The following is a 27,085-nucleotide window of genomic DNA, read 5'->3' as shown; positions in this document are numbered from 1 at the left end:
TTCTCCTGCTTTTTTATTAATTTGTTTAGTTGGGCTCTCCACTAGGTGGCAGTGTAACAAAATACAAAACACTGCATTGCGTATTGCAAAAAATGCAGGGTCCAAACCCAAAGCGAAATAATCAATCAATCATGTATAGGATGATAAAATACCGTCTCATCCATAATTTTCTAACTCTCACTCAAGACCTGAAGCTTGTCCCAGCTAGTTTTAGACCAAGGTGAGGTTCACTCTGGACAAGTTGTTGAGTTTTCGCGGCGTTGACACAAAGAGTCAATGTAAAATATCAGTGGAGATTGACCTCACATCAGCCTTGACTGTCAGCATCTCAAAAGAGATTAATAATAAAACCTCGTGTTTTTCATTTGTACAGACTGAAGAACATTTCTACCATGCGAATTGTGGCCAACTGATGAACTAATTAACAAGGGAAATAACAAAAAAGTTCAATCAAGGCCAGAACTTGTACACCATCTTTACAAGTTACAAGCTCAGTCACTGCTGAATGATAACAGTGAGCCTATTTGCAATTATTGTTGCAATAACAGAAGCTGTTTGAGGGCTAATCGTGTGAAAATAAGAGAAAACCAATGCAGTTGCAGTGTGTGAGACAGCAAGGGGTTGATGGTTTGGAGAGCTGTGGTTTCCCATGCAGGCTCACATGTTTGGCACCTGAAAGTCAAGATAAACTCATTTAGAATTTTTTTCCTGGAAAGTTTGGATCCTTGCAAAAATAAAGTGATGGTTAGAGGAAAAACCTTTGAAAAATGTTGTTCATTCTTTTATTCATGTACATTTGTAACACATAAAAAAAAAGCTTGAGAAGACACCTCCCCCTCCACCCGCACTTCTCCCCTTAAATGCAACGCTGCATATCATTTTAAGAATGTTAATTCAGTCCATGTCTGTCTGATATAAATCTTTTACATGCAGAAGGCTCACGCCGATGGCTCGAGCTGGATTTTTTTTTTTTCATCCAGATTGTTCACTGTTATAGTCCTCCCGGCCCCTCCTCCATCTTCTGCAACTGGTCCAGGTTGCAGTCGTTTATCACGTTTAGTGCAGCTCATTCTGTTGGCCTCTGAACACATGTTCTCTCATGAGCTCATGCGGTCGGAGTGGAACACACGCAGAACTGCTGCTGCTTGATCTGGAGGAAGATTTTTTTTTTTTTTTTAAACAAATACCAATATTGGCCTCAGACTTTGTCCAAGTTTTCAATTTTGACACCCCAGTGTTATTGGATCGATACCAAATCTTGCTGGTATGGCACACTGGCTGGAACAGAGGCCTCAGAGGACGGAGACACACCCGTGTGCCACCCCCTGACCTCTGACCCCACCCTCTCCTCTCCTCTCCTCCCCCCCAGGCTCCCTCCCCACCTCCTTCCGCCGTCTGCTCCGGTTGCCGTGCTGGCATCTGGCTACGACTTGTTCCGCTCCTCTCCGGGGTCACGTGTCCAGACTGAAGGCGGAGGATGCTGCGTTCAGGTTCTCTCTGTGTGTTCCGCACACTTTCAATGCCGAGCCGAGCCGTGCTGAGCTGAGCTGGGCTGGGCGGCAGGTAACGGACCGCGAGGCTGAGATGTGTTGCGTCAACTCCGCATCGCCTGGTGAGTTTACGAATGCATGCGCAACGCGCGCAAAAACACCCAGCAACATTCCACCAACGTCTGCGGGTGCACGTTTAATCGTGCGTTGTAGTTTCGGGTCTCCTGCTGGTGGTCTGGTTCGCTCCGTGTTGCGCTCCAGTGCACTGCAGGGCAGAACCCGGCCAGCAGTGACACTCCTGGGACTTCTTGTCTCTGGTTCCACGCTACTTCACTCTGGGTCTTTCTCCTTTTACGCAAACTCGAGTACACGTTGTCCTTTTCAAAGAGTAGCGAACTCAAGTGCGCGCTTACATAAGACGACCCTCCCACCGCAGATGCGCTCCTGTGATGGGGTTACAGACCCAACTTTTCTCTTTGCCGCCTGCCAGCGAACACCGTTTTGTTGCCGCTTTCGAGTTCATTGGGTTGTGGTTGGGAGCGAGTTGAATAGATGGATGCGTGGGCAACAAAAAAAAAAAAGTTGACCGATGCAACTGCTTGGAAACAGGATGGAAATGGAGGTTAAAACAAACAAATAAAGGAGCAAAGCTGTCTTTGCTTTGCTGAATTGTGAACTTGTAATGTTTCCAGAGGAAAGTTCTGTGTGGAATTATGGTTCCGTGAAGGATTTTTGTGGTAACAGCCAACACTGATGAAAAACGCGCTGCATTTTTGCTGACAAGGCTGCAGAGAGGCTCAGCGGCCAAGGACACGACAACCTCACAACTGCGATTCTAGTGTCTCTCTGTTCTTTACCGCCTTTCCCAACTACCACTAATTTTGCACAGGCCTCCACCCGCTGGTGCTGTTGGGCAGGAGGAGGATGACGGCAGAAATCCACTGATGCCAGTGAGACACAACAGGGAGCCAAGTAGTTAAGGGCAACTTTTTAGCTCCGATGCAAACGGGTGAGACTGGCGAGTGGCAGCCAAACAGCGACAAATCTTGAGAAGAAGGTGGACTGGATTGAAGCGCAGCGCCTCATTGTTGCTGCCTTCTCCTGCGATTTACAGAAAATGCTGAGGAAGATTGCAAGCATGAGGAGGGCTCTCCACGTGAAGGGAGACGTGATGTGCACCATGCTGCTCCTGGTGCTCTTCTGTCTCCTGCTCTACGCCCGCCAGGTTAGGCTGAAATCGCTCCAGATCGAGGATAAGTTCAACAAAAAAAAAAATCACCTCTCCCTCTAATCTCACGCCCGTCCCGATCACTCTCGCGTCTCCAGATGGTCCTCTACGCTGACTGGGACACGCCTGCGCTAAAGCTGGATTTCCATGGCTCTACCAGTTCCAGCAGGACCCTGCTGGGCACCGGTCGGACCAAAGAAGGCAGAGATTCTCCACGGGTACGATCTGATCTGTTCCAATGAACTATTACGAGCTGTGTAATTATTACTGTATGTCTACTTGCTGAGCGCAGACAAAGGGGCCCTATTATGACCATTTCTAGATACAATAAATTAATGTTGGTGGTCATGTTAGGTAAAAAAAAACAAAAAACAAAAAAAACTCCTAGTTGGAGCTGTACAGGTCTTACAAATCAAATGGCTTAAACTGTTGAGTTTGGCCAGTCGTTCACTACTAGCACTGGCCAGTGGGGAAGATGACTACTAGCTCTCATACAGTGATGCCCTCTCCCGCATTCACACAGAAGTGTACAGAGGCGTTGCTACGATAATTAGCTCGACTTGTGACTTAGAAAGTCGGGGATCCCGTCAGCTCATTTCATTTCCGTACGTGGTGTGTTCGTTTGGCGAGCCAGTAACCCAAAAAGTCAATTTTTGATAATAGGACCCCTTTGAAGACAGAGACTAAAGTTGTTTTGTCACAAAGGTTCTTCGGTGGTTCATGTGGCATGGCAGCATCAGCTTCCCAGATGTTTGGCATTGCTGCGTTCCAGAGGCCAACCACACCAGTGTCTCTTTGCCTGTTGAGGGGTAGAATTTTTGTTTAGCGTACTGCTAACTTGGAAAAGAGTTGAATCAGTGTCATCATGCCGTTTCTCTTCGTTAGCCCGTTCTGTCCAGCTCTGCGCCGCGTGGACGTCCCACCTGCAAACCCCAGTCCAAACCTAAAAATCAAGCCAAAGCCAAAACAAAATCCAAGCAGCGAAGGAAATATGTCAAACCTACGGGCAAGCCGCTGCCCACGTTGCCACCCTTTGATTTCAAGAGCTATTTGCTGGAGAAAGACAACAGAGACTTCAACCTGCTCATAGACCAGCCAGAGAAATGTCTCCTGGGGGGAGCAGAGGGAGAGGGACCACAAGGAGGAAGTGAAGGTGCTGCTACTGCTGCTCCCTACATGCTCATCGCAGTGAAATCTGTAGCGGCAGATTTTGACAAGCGTCAGGTAACTTTCATTTGGGCCTTGTTAATATTCCAATATTTAATTTTCCATTTATTTGCCATTTCCACAGCAAACAAGAATGTCTTCTTAATGTTCAATGCAGTGGAACAAGGTTAATCTGATCATTTGTGTTTGGTATTGACATTTTTTTTTTTAAATCAAATACTAATAAACAGCGTTGGGAGGATTACTTGCAAACACAATTGGTTACAGTTACGAGTTACTCTATTGAAAATGTAATGGTAACTATTTCAATTACTTTATCAATGACTTTATTGTAACTAAGTGCATTTGATTACATTTTCATTGATTAATTTTCTAAATTGTGAAAAAATGTTCTCAACTGTTTAGACCTGACAGTCAAATGTTGAGTATGTATTTTCACTGTGAGATCATTCTGAGACACAAAATCAGGGTAGCAAAACCTTTAAATCAGCAAAATCAATGTAATCTGTAATGTAACTGATTACAATTTTCTTTATTTTGTCATTTAAATTACATAACGACGTTACATGTAACTCGTTACTCCCCCACACTGCTTTATTGCTTTCAAAGACATGTTGGTATTTAAAAGTCATGTGTATGTACGTATTTTATGCTAATGCTAAAAACCACAACCACTGACATAAAGAAATACTGTGTTGTCTCCACTACTTTGCTCTGTACATAAAAGGTTTCTGCGTGTCTGGATGGAAGTACAACTCTTTGCCTTCGTTTCTCGTAGGTGGTGAGACGAACGTGGGGCAAAGAGGGTCTTTTCCGAAACGGTTTGTCCATCCGTACCGTTTTCTTGCTGGGGGTGCCGAGGAATCGCACTGCACTGCCTCTGTGGGATCGCCTCTTGACCTACGAGAGTCAAACCTTTCATGACATTCTACTTTGGGATTTCGACGACACTTTCTTCAACCTAACACTGAAGGAAACGCATTTTTTGAAGTGGGTCAACGACAGCTGTCCCCGTGTCAAGTAGGTGTTTCTCAGCGGTCACCCACTAAGCACCAAAGGGAGATCAAGTGGGAGATCGGGAAACAGTTGACATTCTTTCACTCTCTCACTGCTACAGCTAACACAATGGGAATTTCAAACTAACAATCAACACTTGATTAACGCTTTCTTTGGGAGTGGACCCCACACCTGATCTGTTTCTTCCCTCCTGTCTTTTACAGGTTTATCTTTAAGGGCGATGCAGATGTTTACGTCAACGTTGAGAATATACTTGAGATGCTACATGGCCAGACACCAGACAAGGATTTGTTTGTCGGTGACATAATTGTCAACGCTAAACCCATTCGCCGGCGTAGTTCCAAGTACTACGTGCCAGAATATATGTATGGAGTGGGTTTGTACCCAAACTATGCTGGAGGTGGAGGGTTTGTCATGTCAGGACATACTGCCCTGAGACTCAGCTCTGCCTGTCAACAGGTAACACAGATCTCGAGGTACATTTCTTTTTGATCTTTCCTGTTAAGAACAAATGCAAGTAGAGTCGTACTTTTCCGCACAGGTGGAGTTGTTCCCCATCGATGACGTCTTTTTGGGAATGTGCCTCCAGCTGATTGGCGTCAAGCCGTTGCGCCACCAGGGATTCAGGACCTTCGGGATCTCCCGCCCGTCAGCTGCCCCGAACCTTCAGACGTTCGACCCCTGTTTCTACCGAGAACTCATGGTCGTTCACAGCCTCAGTGTCCCTCAGATTTGGCTCATGTGGAACCTACTGCATGACCCCCAACTGAGCTGCCACAACAGAACCAGGCCGACATCCTGGCCATTCAGGTGGCGGGACGGGGTGGTTGCAACAGAAAATGCGGCGACAGAAATTGCGGCGACGGACTACGGTGAGAAGCGGGTCTTTGTCTCACACGAGTGATTCTCTGCTGGGTGGAGTGGAATCTGCAAGGGCTCCAAGCAGGTAGGAAGTGGTGATGAAGCGGGATCTGTGTCCCAACTCGAAGGCCTGTGATGTGTTCAGTTGCACGGCTGAGCCCATACGAGACCATATCCAAGCTGGCAGATTTGATCTCTTGGGGAAATGAGTTGGCAAAGGCCAAACATGCCTCAGAAGAGAAGCCTCAGAAGAGAAAACGTTGACTTTTGCCATCCGAGCCCATCTGTGTGTTGTCACACTGTTTGTTAAAAAAGAAAAAAAAAAAAAAAAAAATCACACGGCGACCTTAATTTCCACCAAAGGACTGTGGTAAGACTTAAAGTCATCGTCATGCATGGAAACAAGGTGAATTCCTCGCTGGTGACAAAATAACCAAAGGTTAGCACTTAAAACCTTATGTGCTTGTGAGTTGGCGCTTGACTGAGTGCGTCAACGGAGAGACGACTCATTTTTGCTGGTTAACCGTAAGTGGAGTTGTGTCTCTTTTTTCCCCCCCTCTCGCGTCGATAGCAAATGGACAACGGTCACATCATCTTTTCCCTGGAGGAACAACAGATGAAAGGCGAATGAAAACCAGCTGCACAGTTGGGACCAGCTGGCACTAGAGAGCACACAAAAACAGTTGCAAATCACTTTAAAAGAAGTTCACGTGGACCTGCTCCAAGACTTGCACAAGTCACTTCTCCGAATCCTGAAAATGAGTCATTTGTGTTACAGAGAAGAGTGAATGTGGATGATTTGTTCCCATGAAGTGCCGATCCCTTAATGTGAGCAAAACACACACTTAATGTCTTGCCGATGATGTTTGTCTGCTTCCTCGTAAAAACGTTAATAAATTTGACAGTTGATTTTTCAGGTGAGTTCATTTACTGTCGCGTAATCAGATGGGGATTTTTTTTTTTTTTTTTTGTAACATTTTACAGAATTTCTTTCATCTGCTAAAATTGCTGCACACAAACATTTTGACTCGACACGATCATTCCAACACTGGCTCATGTTCTCAAATGAAATCCGTGTCTCTCGCAGTTTTAGTGTTTCTGGATGTCAGCTGGTCCATTTTATTTTTTTTTTTACGGCCCGGCAGCATGACTCAATTGTTTGCCTGTCTGCCACTTTAATCGAGACAGCTGTGGGGGAAGGTTTGCATGCATGCTGGTAAACATTGGCAGAAGTTCTCGACTGATGTTTTATTTTAAAGGATTGTGGGGTGATAATTCAAACTTGTTTAACAGTTGGCACAAAGTTACTCCCAGAAAGTCTTGCCAATTCGTAAATGAGGAGGCAAATAGAAAGACTTGAGTACTTGTGAAAAATGGATACTGACACTGGCTCCAATTCATAGAACTCGTGTAAATCTGTGAGGAGATTTACTCATTTACTCAAAAGCGTGTCCAAGTGAAGAAAGAAGAAATAGGGAGAGGAGGCGGTACTGATGTCTTAGAAGAAGAAGAAGAAGAAGAAGAAGAAGAAGGAGAAGAAGAAGAAGAAGAAGACGAAGAAGGAGGAGAAGCCGCCTTCATATTCCAACGCAGTAGGTGGCGCTACTGCGCCTTCACGCCAGATGCCAACCGAAATTAAAAAAACCAAACAAAAAAATTCGCGAAGAAGAATAAGGAGACGACGACGAAGAAGAAAACCATTCCACATTCGCCTTCTGCTCTTTGACTCGAGTTGGCATATTTAATTCATTTTTCTGTAGTTATTTTTAGGAGAAGTGCTTTATTTTCTGCGGTGCGGATAAAATGTCGTCCTGGGCGAAGTCCTCTGCGGTGGCTCGGCGAGCCATGGCTAATCCTAATGGAAGGTAAGCTGTGAGTTCCCGGTAGTTAGTTCGGCCGTGGCTAATGGGCTAAGAAAGCAAGGTAGCAGTTAAAGGAGAACACAAAACGGACGCGTCTTGCACGTTCGGGAACCCGATCGTCAGACATTATCAACGTTACTGCATTGTAAGCATTATCTTAAGTCGTTTGTATGTGTTCTGCAGCGCACAACAGCTTCGTTTGTTCCGGCGAGCAGCGCCCTATCCTACCAGAGAGGACACAGCGGAGGAGCGCAAGGATGCCTTGGATAGGTAACAGCTTCACATGCGTTGCGATTCGTTTTTAATCCGTATGTCGTGTATTAAGTATTAGGTCAATAAGTGAATGTTTGAATGCGAATCTATTTGAAGTTTTGTTCCTCCTCGTACCTGGCAACAGTATTTCTATAAACACATTCTGCATTCCAAATAATTTTTCTGATGTTCTTTGATGTTCAAAATCAGAACTTCCGCATTCAAATTTTGACAGTGATGGAAAAAAATTAAAATAATCGCGGCCAACATTAATGAAATTAAATCTAAATCATTAAATCACTTGTGTATTCATTTTTCTATTAATTATCTTGTAATGTAATAAAGCTATATTTTTAATCATGTCCTTTTAACAGCATTGTAACATAAAAAAAAACAAATTTGGTAAACAGTTATTCATGTTAGCGCATGTAAGAATTTGATAAGGCTAATTCTGCTTCACCTCACTTCCTTGTAGCTATGAAGAACTAGAGCAAATGCAAAACTACAGTGGAAGTGTAGTCCAGTATGAGCCCTACAAGCATCAGTCAACTGGTGAGAATTAAACTTTTTTTTTTTTTTTTTTTTTTTTTAAAGCGTTTTACCTGTTGTGATTATTCAAATATTTTTACACTCTTTTATTTATTTATTTATTTATTTATTTATGTATTTATTTATTTTTGTTAAACCATCCTTCTGCCCACTTTTATTTTCTTTGGACTCCCGCGTCTTCTTACTCCAGCTAAGCCAGAGGGTAGCACTCCAGCGGACAAACGAAAAGCTCTGTATCAGAAGTTTTACAAACTTGTACAGGAGGAAAGGAAAGCAGCCGACTGTGTGATCATCTCCATCACCAACGAATGCATGTGAGTACAAACGTTTACATTTGAAAATGGGCTATTTGCAGCTGCTTTTACACCTTACTTGCAGAGTGTCAGTCATAGATACCTGGGGTTGCAAAGAAACCAAGACATTTCATTGCGTAGTGTAGGAGATGTAATGCCTGTCATATCTAGTTTGCAGAGCCTTAGTGGCATTTCTCAGCCACCGGCTACGTCCACATGTTAGTTAAACTAGCCTTAGATCATTTATTTTGAAACTGTCCCCATTAGCTTCAAGCTTCATTGCATGCTGTTATACCTCAATGTTAGGAAAGGATTGTGTGATTGATGTGTCATAAAATAGATCGTTGAACAACAGCAAGTTGTATGTAATATCCAATACGTCAATGCTTTATGGGACCATACGTATTTGGGAAGTCTTGCAACCTTAAACGGTCACTGCTAATGTATGTGCAAGTGGCTAAGGTTAATAACTGGGATCTTTAAACACACGCAGGTAAGTGTACAGTCAATGTAATGTGGTTGAGGGAAAGACAGAAAAACGTTAAAGAATAATTTTTCCATGTAATTGATAAAGTTTTGTGTCCGCACGACACTCAAGACGCTTATTGCAGACTGCATGTTTTCCGAATGTTGCGCAGCCCCATGTCATGTGCGAGTACCACAGACCCGTCTGTGCACCGCTTTTTGTTCAACACTCACTATTTGATAGAAGGACAAAATAGACGAATGCCGAACTAGTCAACAACAGAAATGGTATTCTCTGGCTGGCTGCTTATTATTATAAATGTATTATTTTTCATTATTATCTTACAATCCTGATCTTTATTACTGTATACATATTTAAGGAAATCTCTTTTGACATCTGATAGCTAACTGATGGTGTTTCTGAGACGTTACAGAGATGTGTGTTTGCTGTACCGAATGTCTGGCTGTTGATGCAAAGAGCCCCATATAGAGGATGCAAATTTAACACACATGAATGAATGCAATCCCTCTAAAGACACAAACACGCGCACGCTCAGTCACTCACTCACTCACTCACTCACTCACTCACTCACACACGCGCGCGCACACACACACACACACACACACACACACACACACACACACACACACACACACACACACACACACAAAAGTTGAGCCTTAAACGACCTGTGTGCATGTTGATTTTAAGATACATTATGTAAAGTAAATCTTCCAGGTTGTGGCTGTATCTTAATTTGTCTGCATAATGAAAATACACATTTCATGTGTGAATTGATTTCAACACAACACGATCCCACACTTTCTGAAAAATTGCCAGATTCCACAATTGCGAAATTCTTGTGATGTTTACTGAGCTCAAAAATGACCAAGATTTAATACAAAAAAAATTATTATGCAAATACAATTAGTATATCAGTGTGAGCTCCAAAAACACCACTGATATCCAACTTCCACCAAATAGGTTGACTGTGTCTACGTTTATTTTTGGGACTAAGAGCAGGATACCCTCACACACGGATGCAAATGCAAAAATGATGACATGCTATATGCAGTGCTGTCACCATGGTTTTATGCAACATGACTGTGCTGGTTTCCAGCAGGTGACCTATCTGTTATTTCAAAAAAGAACGTGCCCTAGAAAGCTTATCTATTTTAAGTACAACTTAATGCCTTTAACGGGTTGTGCCTATTGTTACTTTTCCCCTCTCTCCACCTGCTCATTTACAGTGAAATAAAAACATATCAAATGGTCAATAACAAGTCAGCCCATAAAAGTTTACATGTCTCCTGCACCATGAAACACATTCGCTCTGACATGAATGAATGAGATTTTTACAAAACAAAAAGGCCTGCTATGATAACTACATTTAAGTGCCATTATGCTGAAAGTGTTGCTTCAGTAGAGGTGAAGGTGGAAATGGATAAATCACAGGCTGCTTAAAAATATACTCACTGTGGCATTTTTTAAGATGTTATATATGAAGTGGTAACAAAAGCTGTATTTCCAACTAGTAAATCAGTTTTAGAAATAATTAAATACATCTATCATAGAAAAATTGTACAAAACTTTCAAAAATATATAATTATTACATGTTCATTATAAATTGCTACCATGAATAAAATGCACGCACAAAAATAAAAACAATTAAAAATACATCTCTACTATTGTTTATGAATAAGTCACTTTGCTTTTTAAGGCTTCAATATAGTTATATTAAATGGTAATGTGGTTATCATGGAAGGCCTAATTACAAACATGTTTGGACTAAAACTAGTCCATTTTATATATGAGAAACGAAACACTGCATTTATTTGTTGGAATGTCAATGAACAACCAACTACAAAATGTTCCAAATGAAAGCTCATGCAGTGTTGTAGTAAATATATGCTGTGGCACCGTTACTTCAAATAAATGAATAAATACATATATATCGGGGAAAAAAATCCATCTCGTCTACCTTTACACGTGAATCTGTTTCTACCACATTAATGTAAAACAAACTGTGCAACCCTTTAATACATCTGTTGAGCGCCATGAATATCCAGGCCATATTATACCTTACTAGGTCAATATGGATGTGGGATAAAAGAAAAGGAAGAAGCCTGCATATCTTTTATTAATGTAGAAATACCCCTATGTCCCATTTGACTAATCTAATATAGGTTTCTCTCTATGCCAGCTGAGTCACTCGACATGCCAAGTTAACGACGTGTTTTTCTTCCTCTCAAAGGGATTACCCAAAATCGCTAAGCCAGTGTTTGCAGGAACGCGGGCTGTCAGTGGAAATGCTCTACCTTCAGGAGGAGTCTGGCCTCACCCGGGCTCTGCAGGATGTCCGAGCAGATGGCTCCTCGTTTTGTATATTGGTGGAGCAGACAAACGTAGCTCTGTCCTCCTGCACTGTTATCATATTCTCAGAATCCCTCAAAAGTAAGTCCCTACCCCTCTTACCTTCCAGCGTCGCCAAGTCCACTTAAACCCTCTTGTCGCTACCTAATACAAAGTCTAATGTAGCTCACCAGCCAATAAGGGCAAGGCCAGTATATCTTTCGGAAAGAAAGAAAACAAAACCCCCAACCTAAATCACACAACATGGTAGGTTTGAAGTGCAAGTTTTGCACCAACCTCAGCATAAAATAAATTTGTATATACACAAAAACACAAGACACATACACACATTGAAGACATTTCACCAGAACTTCCAATGACTGCTGTTTGTACACAATTCAAATAGTCAAAAAAATAGTGTTGGAAGCCTTGCATGTGAATGTACTAAGCCATTAGAAATACAGGACCAATTGTATTCATTGATAAAATGAAAAAAACAACAACAACACAACACCTATTATCTCCATGTTAAAACAAAATGTAGCAAGCAACGCTGGAATCATATTTTACCTTTTAATATCTTGTGTACTTAGTTTTTAATTTTAATGTTCATATAAAGTCAGTCAGGATTGTTTACTTGAGTATACCTTCCTGAGTAATAAATAAATAAGTAAATAAATAAATAAATAAAATCTGTTATCTCAAATGTTTTTTTTTTTCATAGCTTGGGCCATAATTTTGCCATGAAAAGAGGGTGAATTTTCCTATTGCCTTAAAGTTTTAGCTGAGAATTTGCCTATTTGGCTGAGGTAGAACAATGTTATAATTGAATCAAAACACAAAGTAATGCAGTTAAAGGAGTAGGAAATGAGTTACACTGGCCCGTCCAGTTCTAGTTGACACAAGAGTGCTTCAGTCACGTGGAGGATCTGTTGGCTGCCACTCACAAATTTGATGTATGGTCCCATTGTGCCAAAGCTATGAAACTAAACGCAAATGAGTATATCATATTTTCAAAGGATTACGACATCATCTCATAAACCTAATTAATCCTAATTATCATGTATTGCTGTCAAACTACCGCAGGTTTATGTCATATCCATTTGAAAGATATGTTCTCTAAATAATCCAGTGTACAAAGAAATTGGAATAACACAAATCACTAAAGTGCACAAAATGTAAACAAAAATTGCATCAGTTGTTCTATACTCCCGCTTTACTTCACTCTCCATGTTGGCCTAAATACATGTTTTTTTAGACTGCCTCGTCCATAATTATATGATTCCAACGCTCACATGTAATGAAATGACTGAAATCCACAAAGCCTCTGAAATGTTTCCTTTGTTCTTTTTAATTACCTGTCTCAGTGCAAATTTAGAACAAGACCGAGCAGTCCTACCAAACACAATCCAACGGCAAGAAAGTTGAAAATGTACACATCCTTAAGCTATTTCCAAACCAACAATAAAAAAAAAATCTCACAGCATTTAAATGTGTTAAATATTTTAGGATTCCCAAAAATTCATTAAGACAAAATCGGACTCGGTAGATACATTTAAATAATATAATATTTAAACAGCAACTCCTTATTAACGTGACTGTTTCCCTCCCAGTCCATCGCAACATGCCCAAAGACCAGGCCATGGATTTTGTCGTGGCTGAGTACAGTCACGGGCTAAGCAAAGAGCGCCCGCCCAGGGACCCTGCAGACATTGCAGCGCAGGCCTCGCAGCTGCTCGACGACTTCCTGGAACGCGAGAAGATTGAGCGCCACAGTGTTCCTTGTGAAACCCGCCCACTCCTCATGCTCTTGGCCGAGGGTGTGCATCTTTACCCCGAGGAGTTGGAGACCATTGCTGACTATGTCCGCTCCAGACAGAGCCATTTACAAGGTAGGCGAGCCTGTTAAACGCGTCTTGATCAGTGGACAATGGCTTTGTCTTGTCCTAGTTTTCTTACTGTGTTTACAACGTTCCAATTGGTTCCCCGTTGGTCCCCACCGGGTCTAACCTTTTGCTTCAGAAACACATTAAAACTCAGAGTACCTACAAGATTTGGTATCTTCGCTGTGTTCCAAAGTGCTCACTCCTTTCCTTTATCTTCCTTGGTTGCGTGGGCTGTGGCTCTTCTGCTTGTTTTCTGGTTCTGTAATATTTGTATTTGTCTCTTCAGCCGCCAAAGAGGGGGAGAGAGGTTACATGCTACCTCCAGGACTAGGGAAACCACCCCCTTTGCTTCCTACTCCACCCGGCCCCTCGCAACCTCAGTCGACGCTAGGGGTCGGGGGTGGTGTGGTGGACCACCCTACACCTTCACGAGCTCCACTCTTGCCTTCTCCAGGTCAGATTACAGTATTAACCCCGAGCTGAATGATTTGTCTTTTTCTATTTCTCCTTTATTCGGTCAAATTTATCAAGAAATGTAGTTAATATCAATCAAGCTTTGTGTAAAGAATTTGTCCCACACACAGTTTACGCCAGTGTTTCTCAAAGTGGATGGTGCGCTCCCCCTTGGGGGACACAGAGTCATGTCTGGGGGGGCGTGGAACACCGGGCGGGAGGGAGACGGGGCGGGAGGGGGAAATAATGTTTTCACGTCTGAACTTTTTCCACGGCGGAACAATTAACAAAAAGGGTTCAGTAGGTTGTAGCTAAGAAAAACGCTGCTCAGGTACCCAGTATGGACAAATATTTGACAGGGACGAAAAGAATAATTCAGGAGTCCGGCGGTGGCCACTGTTCTTTGTTGTTGGGGCATGAAAAATTTTCTTCCTCCAAGGTGGGGCGTGACAGAGAAAGTTTGAGAACCACGGCCCTAATGCCATGCAAGTCTATGGGGTCAAAGGTCAACTTTGTCCTAGAGACATGGGACCACTTGCAGGTTCATCGGGATCCCTCAAGACACAGCCACGTCAAATTTGGGGCTTCTAGTCCCCAATTATTTTTTGGGGTGGGAGGCATGAAAAATTTTCTTCCTCCTAAGGTGGGCGTGACAGAGAAAGTTTGAGAACCACTGGTTTACGCAGACTTGGGTGTATTCGGGTCTTTCCCCCCACCCCCCTGTATGTGTGAAATAATTATCTTGTGTGTGATATTTTTACATTCCTCCGACACTGGAGGGCAAATGCATTTTAACACCAGCCATGCAATATCAGATATCGATGCTTGGTGCAATTTATCACACCTGTGAATTACCGGCAAAAGTTTTTTGCCATCAGTACAGATAAAACTTGTAATCACAACACGGCTGGTTTGCCATTATGGTGGGAGGACTTCCTACACTTTCTATACTGTCATCATTATTTACACAAAGATTGTGAGAGGAAATACTCGCACAGTACACAACATCACAAATTCACTCTTTTGTCCTTGTTGTCGCCATGATTCCCTTTGAAGGCTCGTGTCCCAAAACCAAGCCTCCTCCGCTGCTGTCGCTGCACCGACCAACCAGTTCGTCATTAGGGGGCCCAAACATGCGAGGCCCTCTGTCGTCCCACATTTCCCACAGCGGCCCGTCCAGTTCTCGCGGGCCTTTACTACACACGGCGCCGCCCTTCCACCCAGGTTCCAGGGGCCTGAGGGGAGCCCCGCCATCGCTCAAGAGCGCTCGCCTGCCCCTCCTCGCTTCTCCTGGTGGGTTCCTGCTACCCTCAAATCAACTCATGTATTTTACATCTTTTTTTCTTTTTTTTTTTTAAGATCGAACAAAGCGATTGACTATGAGGAATTGAAGGTCATTGGCTGATTAGTTAAAATCCCTACATCAAAACGCTTTCCTGAAAATGTTGGGAACAAATGTTTCTTTAAACTTAATTTTTAAATACATGTTTTTTTTTTCCTTTCTGTGTGTTTAGGTCCCCTTCTTCCAAGACCGGGTGGACCTCGACATTAAAAGCCTGCAGCAAGGATACGTGCACATCATAGTGACAGCCAGCTGTGTTTAAAGTTGTAATGTAACTGTGGAAAGGAAGCCCCCATGCGTTGCCCCATAGTGAATAATCCCCAACCCACCCACCCACCCACTCTGTATTCCCCACTTCTCCCCCTACCATCCATTTAAAAAAAAAAAAAAAAAAAGGAAAGAAAATAAATGGGACATTTTCTGTTGGATGAAATATATTTTGATTAAGAATTTAAGTTATGGACAGCTGACAAAAGATGTGGATTTTTTTTTTTTTTTTTTTTTTAACAATTAATCATTTTATGATTGCACCCCTTCAGAAATTCTTTACTTTGCTTTTCAAATAGTTGGTCTGAAGCAGATTAAAAGACAAGACTATTTGTAATTATTATTATTTTTTCTAACAATGCCAAGTGTATTTCCTGCTGTACAGTATTTCAAGATGGTGCTCCTATTGTAAGACGCTTCAAATCTAAAAGTTAGATTGCATCACTTGTTTTCTTGTTTTGCTCTATTTATGTTTCATGTTTCTTTTGTCAAATATACGAGGGAGCGGGCTGACTCAATGTGTTGGATGAATCTGACTTGATTTGCATGTTAAAACAAATCCTTTCCCCACCCCACACAGCCCCCTACCGTGTTTCACCACGAGCCTCATACCAAGAAAACGAAACTTTGGATTCCTTAAAAAAAAAAAAGCTGCTATGAATAATGGTTCCGACGGGCCGGATATGAAGCGGGCTTCTGTTGCAGTGTACAGCAGGATAGTATGCGATTCATGTTTTGTAAAGAGCTAGCTTAGCTAGGTTTAAGTCACACAAACCTTATTGTTTATGAATGAAAGCAAAAACTGCAAGAGACACACGTTTGTTCCTTGCTCCTCACAGAAACCTTTGATTTTGAAATTTATCTGAATAAAAAACAATTTTCATTTTTTGAGTTGCGTTTATACAGCACAACAAATGAGACCGAGCGATCTCAGGGGTGTCCTGACTGTCCCTGCATTTACGGTCTGCTGTATGGCTACTGCTGTTTTGCCCGCGTGTAATGAGTTAAAACAAACAAAAACCTGGGGCCCTCTTCCTGTGTGGAGTCTCTGTGATCTCCCCGACTCTGTTTGTTTGGCTTCCTCCCACTGTTTTGGCCATTTGGCTAATTAGGCTAAGTTGTGTCAGGGCAAACAGTTGTTTGCTCTCGACGTGTCCCCCCCCCGCCCCCCTCCGACAAACTTGTGGCTGTTCCAGAGTGTAACTTTGCCTTCACCCCAAGAAAGACAGCATTGACAGGCTGTACGACCCTTAGGGCAGGAGAAGCGTTGATATTTTTAATTAAATGAATAAATGGGAGAAATTAAGATGTCATCAAGCACGAAAAACATTTACATTACATGAATCCCTGTATGTGTATGTGAGACACATTTAGGCCATTGTCAGGTTTTGCTTTTTGACCTGAAGCAGCTACACTGACAAGAACTCTTGTTGCTGTAATGTTTCTCCGTTAAAAAAAGAATCATCACTATCCTGGTAGGTAAATAATGCATTGTAAAAGATTTATTTATTTATTTATTAAAGAAATGGAACGGCAGTCCACTGACATTTAGTCTTTAAAACACTAGAGGGCAATATTGACTAGCTCTTGTTTCCAGTTTATGCCATTTTTAATATTTAGTATATAATACCATCATAACATCATAGTATGATGACAATTTTTAATTTAGCTTTTTAAAATTCTACCAGACCTACGCCAAGTTCCAGGCGTCTATGGGGTAAAACTTTTAATTCTTATTTCACATTCCAGAATTCACATTTACTATTATTAATAATAATACTAAATTTTATTACAGTTTCTGTTATTTCATTTTTATATACACACATATACAGTATATGCAGTAATACAGCTGTGTAACAAAACCTTTAAATGAAAAATGTTATTTTAATAAATGTCCGAACAGGTCCAAAATTAGTTATCTGTAAATAAAGTTGTTTTTTTGTTGTTGTTTTTTTTAAATGACAATCAATAACATTAAGTACCAGAATGAGTGCGGCTGCATGTTGCCTCGTTGTCAGTGCCTCTTCCCCGCTTCTGCTCCAGCTGTGGGAGTATCGCTGTGAGTGGCCCATCAACCCAGGGTGTAATGGACAACTGTCTCCACCTCATTACACCAGCCCACACACACGCACACGTGAGCCAGAGCTGTTTGTGGGTTGAACAATACTGTTGGTGGTCAAGTATTTTGAAATCACATAAGTGTTTCACTTGAGTATTTTTCTATCTTCTATGGGAATGTTGGCAATAGAGATGTGATAAAAAAAAAATGCCTTTATTTCACTGCTATGATAGTGTTTGTTTGCTAAAATGGTCACACAGACTGGTCATGTGTAACACCGCCCAAGCGTCTGTTCTTGTCACCATGCTCGTGTTCTGCTAAAATGTCTAAAATGAAAATCCATCTGCCGCTTGACTCAACAAGCAATATCTGCTTTAAGCTGTCACTTATGGGGATTTTATATGGGATTTTTGTGAGGCACTCATAAAGGTCAAAGGTAAATGCCGGTCATTTCTGCCCCTTTAAAAGAGAAGCAACTCAGAAAACCTGCAAGAAAGCATGTACTGCACACTGCATGTGTAGGCTCATGGGTGACTGAAAGGCGGTCTGAAAAAGTGTTGATTCTTCCAGGACCTGTGTGAGTCCTTTTGCACGTGGCTGGACAGAACTGCGACCCGTGTGCCAGAGCTGCTGCACGAGGCTTTGCTAAACTTTTGTGGTGGCCTGAAAAAAAACAACAACTTTAGATTGTCTCTAACTGAAATAAATTCACTTAAACAATGAGCATATTTGTGCCATCTAGGTGTCAAACTTTAGCTGCTTTGGTGCACGTTGGTCACAACTGCAGGTGCCCCATCAATGTTCCGCTCACTTCCTTTGGTTGCCACAGGTCTATTTTCTTCTCACCACCTTGCCTATCCTATCCTCTTCCTTCCATTTCGGTCCCATTCTTTCCTGCACCCACTCACTGGATTTCAATCTTCCTCAACGTCGACACACACACACACACACACACACACACACACACACACACACACACACACACACACACACACACACACACACGCCCGACACTTTCAAGCCTGCGCTTGCACACAAATGATCAGAAACGCACAATTAAATGAAGTCTCTCCACCCCTGTCATTCCGTGCGCGGCGGTCCGGCTGTGCAGCCAACTTCGCCCACCTCCCCCGCTGCTCCATCTTCTTCCGCCTGCTGCTCCCAACCTCCTCCACCCTCCGACCCCCTCCCCCGGCGCAACACCCACACCCACACCCCGCCTCCCCCTGCCCCTCTCCCACCGCCGCCACCGCCCTCCACACCTTTCCTCCCCATATCTGCTCCCTACTGGATATCAATCAGAATCTATCACTTCGACTCTTCCTGCTGTCAGTGTGTCAGAATTCGCAGGAACTTCATCAAACTGGGAAACCGTTTCATTGTTACACGGGGCCCTTGCTGGGTGTGTGTGTGTGTGTGTGTGTGTGTGTGTGTGTGTGCGTACGCGCGCGAGGCCCCGCCTGGCAGAATTAATGGGACGCGCGCACGACTCACTCTCCAACTGGCGCCGCGTGAAACCGGCGCGCAGGCTCGCGCGAGGGCGCACACAGTTTTGCTCGAGACTCCCCTCTAATCGCCGTCGCGTGCGCGTGCACACATGGACGTGCGTGCGTGCGCACATTAGGGTGTTAATTGTTGTCATAACACCTTCCAATAACAAGGCTCTAATTATCAACATGTTTGGCTGTCGGAGTGTGTATCTGGCACTTGTGTGCGAGTCGTGGGGTGAGCGTGTTTGTGTGTCTGCCAGTGTGAGGTGTGGCACCGGGGGAGGAAGGTTTGATGATTTTGAAAAATGCCACCGTGTGTGAGTGCCTGCCTGCCTGCGCGTGTGCGTGTGTGGCAAGTGCGCTTTCATGTATGGAGTGTGTTAGTCTGAATTCACATTTGCAGTTTGGCAACTGGGCTTTTGTCCTTGGATCAATTGGGTGCGCTCTATTCTCTACTCTCGGCTTTAGCTAACCCCTTCATAATAGCGGCAACTCAGTCGGCTGGTCCCATCCACGAGCCCCATTACACCTTTTGGTTGACCGTCGCACAATGTGACGTTTACCAAAGCCAAGAATAGATTGTTGCGGTTTTCCTCGGTTTTTTCCTGTACACACACAACCGCTGTAACCGGACTTCTTGAACTCTGGATACAAAAAAAAACAACAACAAAAAACTACCATTTCAGGAGCCTACAGCTGCGGTCACGTGTGAACGGAAGGCCAAACCATGCAGATAAACCCATGGTTTTGAAAATACCCGTGTTTATGTAGACAGCCCCTTAGGAAGACAGTCCCAACACACACCTGACACTTTTTTTTTTCTTCCACGGGTTCACCGAAAAATACACTTTCACAATTATTTTCACATTTCAATTATAATTTCACGATTACATTGTGGCGTGCAGAAGAAAGGAATGCTCCCTTTATCCAATTAAATGGTTTGCTGCCGGAGAGGCTGGTCTCAAGACGGAACAACAGGGCGGCTTTACTGGCTGGTTATCTGTCTCACTGCCAGGCTGGTGGGTGCCCTGAGTGGGCAGCTGGTTTGGTTTGCTGGACTCTTTTGAGTGGCTCGCTCGGCCGGGCCGAGTGGGCGGCTGGCTACTCGCTCACTTGCCTGGCTGACTGGCTGGCCGCGTGCCCGCTTGGCAAGCTGCTGGTCCCAGCTGTGTCCCGAGCCAGGCCCCCGGCGCCCCAACAGATCTTAATTGGGTTAAGTTTGTCCACCGCAGATAACATTTCCTCTTTCTTCCGAGAACACCAAGACGAAACGAAACAACAACAAAAAAAAAGGCAACCTGGCACTAATGGTGTTCTTTAATGGGGTCTCTATTCTGCTTAGGTGGATAGAAATTGGGAGGAAGCGGGTGGGTTCCCCGCAGAGAGAGAGGGAGAGAGAGAGAGAGAGAGAGAGAGGGGGTCGTCGAGGGAGAAAAACGTGGCTTGAGCCAAGCGCTTCAGACAAGACGTGAGGATTTTGAGGAAAGAAAGAAAATGAAAAGAGGGTCTGTGCGGTTTATGCCATTGTGTTGTCACACTGCCGCTGTTTCAGCCCCTCAAGGCTGGAGCAGGCAGGACCTTAAGGGATTGTGACACACTCAGGAATATAAGTGCATCCAGAGCTCCCCCCCACCCCCCACCCCCCACAAAAAAATAAATAATCCAGCTTTCTTCAACACCAAACAAGTGATTCTGTAATCCCTTTAGCCGCACAAGAAATTCAGCGTTGGCATTCGACAAAAGAGAAATCCCGGTTTGTTTTTTGTTGCTATCCAGTTGACTCGCATTTAAAGGACGTGGTATTGGTCAAATTTTTCCCCCTAAAATTATTTTCTTTATTTTGAACACTTTGGTACTCCGAACAATGTTAGTCACAGCGAATATCTCTTGGCAGCTGTGGTTTTGTCTTAGTATGACAACTAAGTCCACCAGTTGGCTAAGATTGGCTGGCAATTATCAGCTTATGCATAATGTATCTGTTTATTTTCAATACTTGAGTTGATTGAACATAAAGATTAAATTTACTGAGGGGCTTCACCGTTGCTGAATTAGCATGTTCAAAAACAATCAGGAAAACCAGAAAGCCTGAGCAAAAGCTCAGACTGGGACAGTATCAGCGCCACTGGCAGATGGCCAGGACACAAAACCTTAGGATTTCTGTCTAGAAGTCCAGGAGGCCGTACCAAATGAGTCCTAGCCAATCTGAGAGCTATCTAAATCATGTGATTTACAATCCAAAAATTGAACCGTTCATCTGGAACCATAATGGAGTAATGTAGTAGCCCTCCAGTAGGTGGCAGGGCAGCCATTGTTAACCCTGCTGCAGCACAGATTGATCATCGGCGACTACTGATGCTTAGCAGGCTGCATGTGGCTTCCTGAGGTAGAGCAGGAAACACGGATATACGGAACTCCTGTCATCAATAGGCAAAACATGCAGCCACGGCACATGGTGTCGCACGTAGCTCCAGAGCCCGAGACTGCAGCATACAGGGAACATTGTACAGCTGCGAGCCATGGACGCTGTGAGCGCACACAGGAAAAGGAGCTGAAGCGTGTTAATGCGCTGGTCCAACAGATTACAGCCAAACTGGAACAACTACTGCACCTGAGAAGGAGCGTTGAATAACTGCGACATGAGCACACAGCGCACAGCGAGCATTTAACAAAACTAAACCACTACTGTGATTGGCTGTGATTGGCTGTTTGAAAATAATGGATTTTTGAGTGGGGTGTTGTTTGAGCAACAGTTTGTTTTGAAGGTATTTTTACGGAACGTTTTAGCCACTAAGGAACAGGAGTTATTTTTTGACAATTTGGATCAGTTGCTGTTCACTCTCGAAGGACGACACTTTCTTACCAATGCCATGCAAGTCTATGGGGTGAAAAGCCAACTTTATCCTAGAGACATGGGGCCACTTGAAGGTTCATCAGGATCCCTCAAGACACAGCCACGTCAAATTTGGGGCTTCTAGCCCATGAGGAACCCCGAAACCCTAACCCTAGTTCCAGCAGTAACCCTAATTGCAGCCTTATCGCTAACCCTAATGCCATGCAACTCTATGGGGTCAAAAGTCAACTTTGTCCTAGAGACATGGGACCACTTGCAGGTTCATTGGGATCCCTCAAGACACAGCCATGGCAAATTTGGGGCGGATGAAAAACTTTTCTTCCTCCAAGGTGGGGCGTGACAGAGAATGTTTGAGAACCACTGCAATAAGTGTACACGTTCACAGTGTGTTAGGGACCGAGCAGTTAGGCTAAACAAGAACACCAGGAGTGTAAAGCAAAAACTTAATTTACTGTCAAAAATCAACTAGTCCATAAAAGCTAACTCAAGCTCTGCACTTTGAACTTAAAACATGAGGTCAACAAACAAACTCAACAACGGCAGCCTCACAAGGCAAGTACGACACAGGGTTTAACAGGTTGCAGGTGGCCCAGCCCAATACAGACACACCAGGTCCAAGACACACACTAATTAAAAGATAGTAGTTATTAGTTATCAACTAATAATAACAACAAATTAACAGGAAACATCAAAATTTGGCCATCTTAAATAACGTTTTACATATACACATTAATACCATGTAACACAGTTGGACTTTACAAGACATTTAAAAGCTGGCTAAAAGTGTTTCAAGCTGGTTGCCAGCGGAAAATGGATCGCTTGAAAATTACAGCACAATACAACCAATTTTAGCAGAACAATCACGTCACATTTATTTCATCACTTGCCAGCGCCCCGCAACTGATAATTATAACAAGTGATACCATTATCCTTGAAAAGAAACCAGCGAAACCCCGGAAGATTTGATTAGACGGGATCTCCCGGATCAAGTCAATGTTCTCCTTTGCCAAATCATAATCACCGGCAGCATAATGGCCACCATCATCATCACCATCATCATCATCACCACCATCATCGCCACCATGTGTTGTTTTCCTAAGAGATGCCAGACTGCTGGGATCCTGCAGCAGACACACTGCCCTCAAACAACCTGATTAACGGACGCACAAAACGGAAAATTTCCCTTGTAACCATCTGCAGCCTGAATTTTATCCCTCGTTCTCACCTTCGGTTCAGATAATGAGTGCACACCTCACTCTCTCTCTCTCTCTCTCACACACACACACACGCACGCACACACACAAATTAACACCATTAAATGTAGCTATAGTATCAGGCAATAAGGATGCTCTTCTACTTCCATTCCTCTTTTACATTCTGTTGGCATGCATAATGTAAATTACTGTGAGACACACACACACACACACACACACACACACACACACACACACACACACACACACGTGCCCCTGGTTTCATGCAATCAGCCCACACTAAGTGAAGACAAAAGAATATGGCTTTGCAGTATTTAAATCAGTTATGTGTCTAATTATTCCGTATAAAAATAGCTGATATCTAGGGCAAAGGCAACGAGATGGAACACTGTTGTCTGCAGAAGGGGAGACCTGGCGGAGTTGGCAAAGGTTCAACACAGCAAAAGACCAGAAGTGGAAGGAAGGAGAGAGACAAAGAGGCAAAGAAAGAGCGAAATGAAGATGGAGAGACGGGTCGGCCGAAAGGGAGAAAGTGATGGAGTGTGAGGGAGGAAGAGAGTGCGCTTTAGGCTGCATAAATATAACATGAACTGTATCCTGTGAGAGGCATGCAAGCGGCACAACGGGCCAATGATTATGAGCGCTTTGTGAGGGTGTGGGGAGGAGGGTGTTCTACCTTCTCACCTCCGGGTACCAGGTTTAAAACCTGGGAAGTTAAGATTCTGAGAAAAGGAAAATGTTTGTTTGGGCGTATCATAAATGGACAAATGGGGAGACGGTGCATGGAAAACATGCAGTTTGTCTGCAGGGTGTCATCTCAGCCACACGTGACTAAAGACACTGCTTCTCATCATGGATTATGTTGTATCAGGATATGTCATCGTTGTTTAACTCTTTTGCGACCACAAGGCTGGACGACTCATAGTTTAACAAATTACGTATTTACAAGACACCACAGTATGTAGTGCTGTAGTAGCGCTGTTGCAAGTGTAATATGCCATTTGAAGGCTCGACAGTTTCCACGCTCTTCATCATATACAAAGTCATCCAACATACAACCACGAACGTAAACTCGCAATCCGTAAGTTCGTCTGCAAGACTTGGCCAAGACTTCAAACTTTGATCTAATCTATTTTTATGTTCCTTTCATCTTGTTCCTTTTATGTTTTAGCGATTTGTGAGAAATAGAGGCCAGGCTAGGAATAGAGTTTTTGTTTTTTAATATTCCAACCAGAAATAAATAAGTTACAGTACAGTATTTTTTATAGTGAAAACTTTAGAATGTTGCCTTTCAAAAGAAGGATAAACCACATGCATGTACGCCAAAGGGCTCAAAACAGTTCCCATGTTATTTCAGGTGTTTCTTAGACAGATGTTTATCCATTTCTCTGGATGGGTGTGTAAGGGTTAACGATAAGACAGTCATGGACCAAAATTGCATGTCTTTGGGAATTATGTTTTTCACTGCTGCTGTCACACATTTGTTCCCCAATTTCAATAATTTCTTCACACAGGATCAATACGTGATCCCTTCCAAAAACCGTTCATCTGGAGTCTCTGGCAGGCGTGTTGCGCTGAACAATGTTCTCTTGTTCATTTTTTGAGGGACAAGTGTGTAAACACACTCGCTGCCACCAAGCTGTTGTGGCATCCTGTGCTGAAGTCTTTATCTCACAGTGAGATAACCCCCCCCGGTGTACGCCAACCTTAGTGCTGCAGGATGGAGTCTCTTTCTCTCTTCACAGCTTGGCTTTCAGTGTTGCTGGCAAAAGATATGTGGCGAACTAATGGCAGGATCAGCTCCTTGCAGCGCTTTCAGACCAATGGTCAATTGCTCTGCACAGCAGAGGCAGCTATAATAGGCACAGGTCTGACCTTGCCTGGGTCAACATCGCAGATCAGCAGGATAAAACTGGGACGGAAAAGTTAACGATAGCCTTTGTGCAGTCTACATTATTACCACTGATATGCCCTATAGCACTGGAATGGCCCCAACATCCCTGGAAGAAAACCAGCTGGCTCATGCCAGATCAGCAGCCCTGTAGAAGAAGGCAACCAGCTTGGAAAACTCCAAATGGACAAGGTGACCAAGAAAAGAACAAGTCCGATAGAAAAAAAAAAAAGGTTCCAAAATGAAAGGGGGCAGAAAGACGAACGACAGAAGCCATGGAATTTTATGACTGAAAAATCAACTAACAACAGCATAACACAAAAAAGGAATAAAGTTGTTCGAACTGGTACCAGCAAGAAAGTTAAAGCATGATGACACACAAAAAAATCTCCCTTTATCAATATCTAATTAGATTGAAATAGACTGATGTGTGACACATTTCTGTAAACAGAATAAATACTGAGAATAATGAGTAAAGGTAGTTGTTGAGAGACAAAATACTACATATATATGGTACATATACATGTATATACAGTATATACATACACTGTATGTATATATATATATTCAGAAAAAGCACTGAGGCTTAACTACTGTCACTGCATGTTTTGACTTTGTCTCATAATCCATTTGCTTGCCTATGCCCCACCACTGTAAATGCAGACGCTCTTGAGGTACGAAATCTTTCATCCAAAATCTTGAAAGTATTCTCCATCTGGCCCCTGGTTCATTCCACCGAAGTCCTGTCTGTATCAATTCCCACTACACGTTTTTGGCAGACTTATTGGGCAGCTGATACTTGATGCTCAGTTGTTATGCCTTAAAAAAAAAAAAAATCCAAATCCGCGCAGAGATGACAGAGGGTGTAATCGCCAGCTATGTGATTCAACAATACGACTCTTCCAGGCTATTCAGTCTGGGCCCTGTCCTTGACCCTTAAGGAGCTTGTAATGTGGGCTTTTTCTCCCCCCCAACTCTTTGTATCTGCTGGCCAAAACAAGGAGGGGGCGACAGGAGTGGAAGGAGGGACCAACCGCTGAGTCAGAGCTTTTGGCCCCTCTGTTCCAGCGGCAGTCGCACTGGGGGGGTGGGGCTGGGCGGGGGGAGCCTTGCATGCACTCGCGCACACACATGCACGGGAAAAAAAAGCACACAGAGGTCTCCCGGCGTGCGCTCATTTCATCAGGGGGGTAGAGGCGAGGGTTGGAGGGTGAGGCCGAGCGAGGCCCAAGGGGTGGGGACGGGGTGGGGTGGAGCTGGCGGGGGGGTGGGGGTGCATGGAGACAAGAGCCCCCTGCCTCCTCTTGCCTGGCGGGGGGTCAATCTTAAAGGCTGCTCTGTCTCTCCGCGGCAGACTGGGGTGAGGCGGGGGGCAGGGAGGCTCAATCTGCGGAGGGCAGTGGCCCCGCTGGTCAACACTGGGAGCTCCACGTTACCCAGTTATCCATGACAACCAGAGCAAAGGGGGGGCGGGGGCGGGAGCGGGGGGTGGGGGGTGGAAGCGGTGGGAGACGGAGTCAGAGAAGGACGGAGGGAGAGACAGAGAGAGAGGGGCGCGACGGAGGGAACACGGAAAAGCTCAGCTGCGGTCAGAGAGCGCTCGGCTGGAGCCGGGCGCGAAGAACAAAGCGGCCAGTGATTTTCATTTTTTCACTCTTTGTCTGCTTTACATTGTCCGCAGACGTGTCCCCCTTTTTTCTTCACTGGAAATAAAGGAGCTTTGAGGGAGACATGCGTGCGTGCGCACACACATTCAGGCGCGCGTGCACGCACACACACTGGTGTGGCTAATTGAATTATGTTTATACAGTAAGTCAAACGGTTTATTTTCACCCTGGCACACAGTTTCCCTCCAATGTGCGCTTAAGAAAAGTGCCCAGACAAAAATGGTTTATTCTTGAAAGGATGAAAGGGTGGCTGAGATCACAGAGGTGACTTTCTTTAAAGAAGATTTTAACACTGGATGGTACATTACTGCGACACAGATGTCCATGCTTTTGTATGCACTCAGACTGGGAATGAGACAACCCGCGTGGGCTCAATTTAAAGTGCAGAAAATGTTAATTTTGCATGGACAGGTTCCGCTCGCTCTAAA

General features: G+C 43.9%; 2 protein-coding genes across 2 annotated transcripts; both read left to right on the top strand.

The window, feature by feature from the left end:
- Positions 1–1,238: 1,238 nt before the first annotated feature.
- On the top strand, positions 1,239–6,665 carry b3gnt9 (UDP-GlcNAc:betaGal beta-1,3-N-acetylglucosaminyltransferase 9). The gene is made up of 7 exons (XM_076042850.1): positions 1,239–1,612; positions 2,380–2,715; positions 2,817–2,936; positions 3,604–3,942; positions 4,664–4,905; positions 5,106–5,361; positions 5,444–6,665. The coding sequence occupies exons 2-7, from the start codon at positions 2,608–2,610 to the stop codon at positions 5,804–5,806; spliced, it is 1,428 nt and encodes a 475-aa protein (XP_075898965.1). The 5' UTR covers positions 1,239–1,612; positions 2,380–2,607; the 3' UTR covers positions 5,807–6,665.
- Positions 6,666–7,286: 621 nt separating this feature from the next.
- Positions 7,287–15,998, top strand: LOC142899200 (uncharacterized). The gene is made up of 9 exons (XM_076042683.1): positions 7,287–7,628; positions 7,809–7,895; positions 8,353–8,429; positions 8,617–8,740; positions 11,440–11,639; positions 13,151–13,429; positions 13,710–13,877; positions 14,933–15,169; positions 15,391–15,998. The coding sequence occupies exons 1-9, from the start codon at positions 7,567–7,569 to the stop codon at positions 15,426–15,428; spliced, it is 1,272 nt and encodes a 423-aa protein (XP_075898798.1). The 5' UTR covers positions 7,287–7,566; the 3' UTR covers positions 15,429–15,998.
- The last annotated feature ends 11,087 nt before the right edge of the window (positions 15,999–27,085 follow it).

This window comes from Nelusetta ayraudi, unplaced genomic scaffold, assembly GCF_046127955.1.
Source record: "Nelusetta ayraudi isolate G7.1 ecotype Tasmania unplaced genomic scaffold, CSIRO-AGI_Nayr_v1 ptg000071l, whole genome shotgun sequence".
Taxonomy (NCBI): Eukaryota; Metazoa; Chordata; class Actinopteri; order Tetraodontiformes; family Monacanthidae; genus Nelusetta; species Nelusetta ayraudi.
Note: the sequence above shows the minus strand (reverse complement) of the source record. Positions and strands in the feature narration are given on the sequence as shown.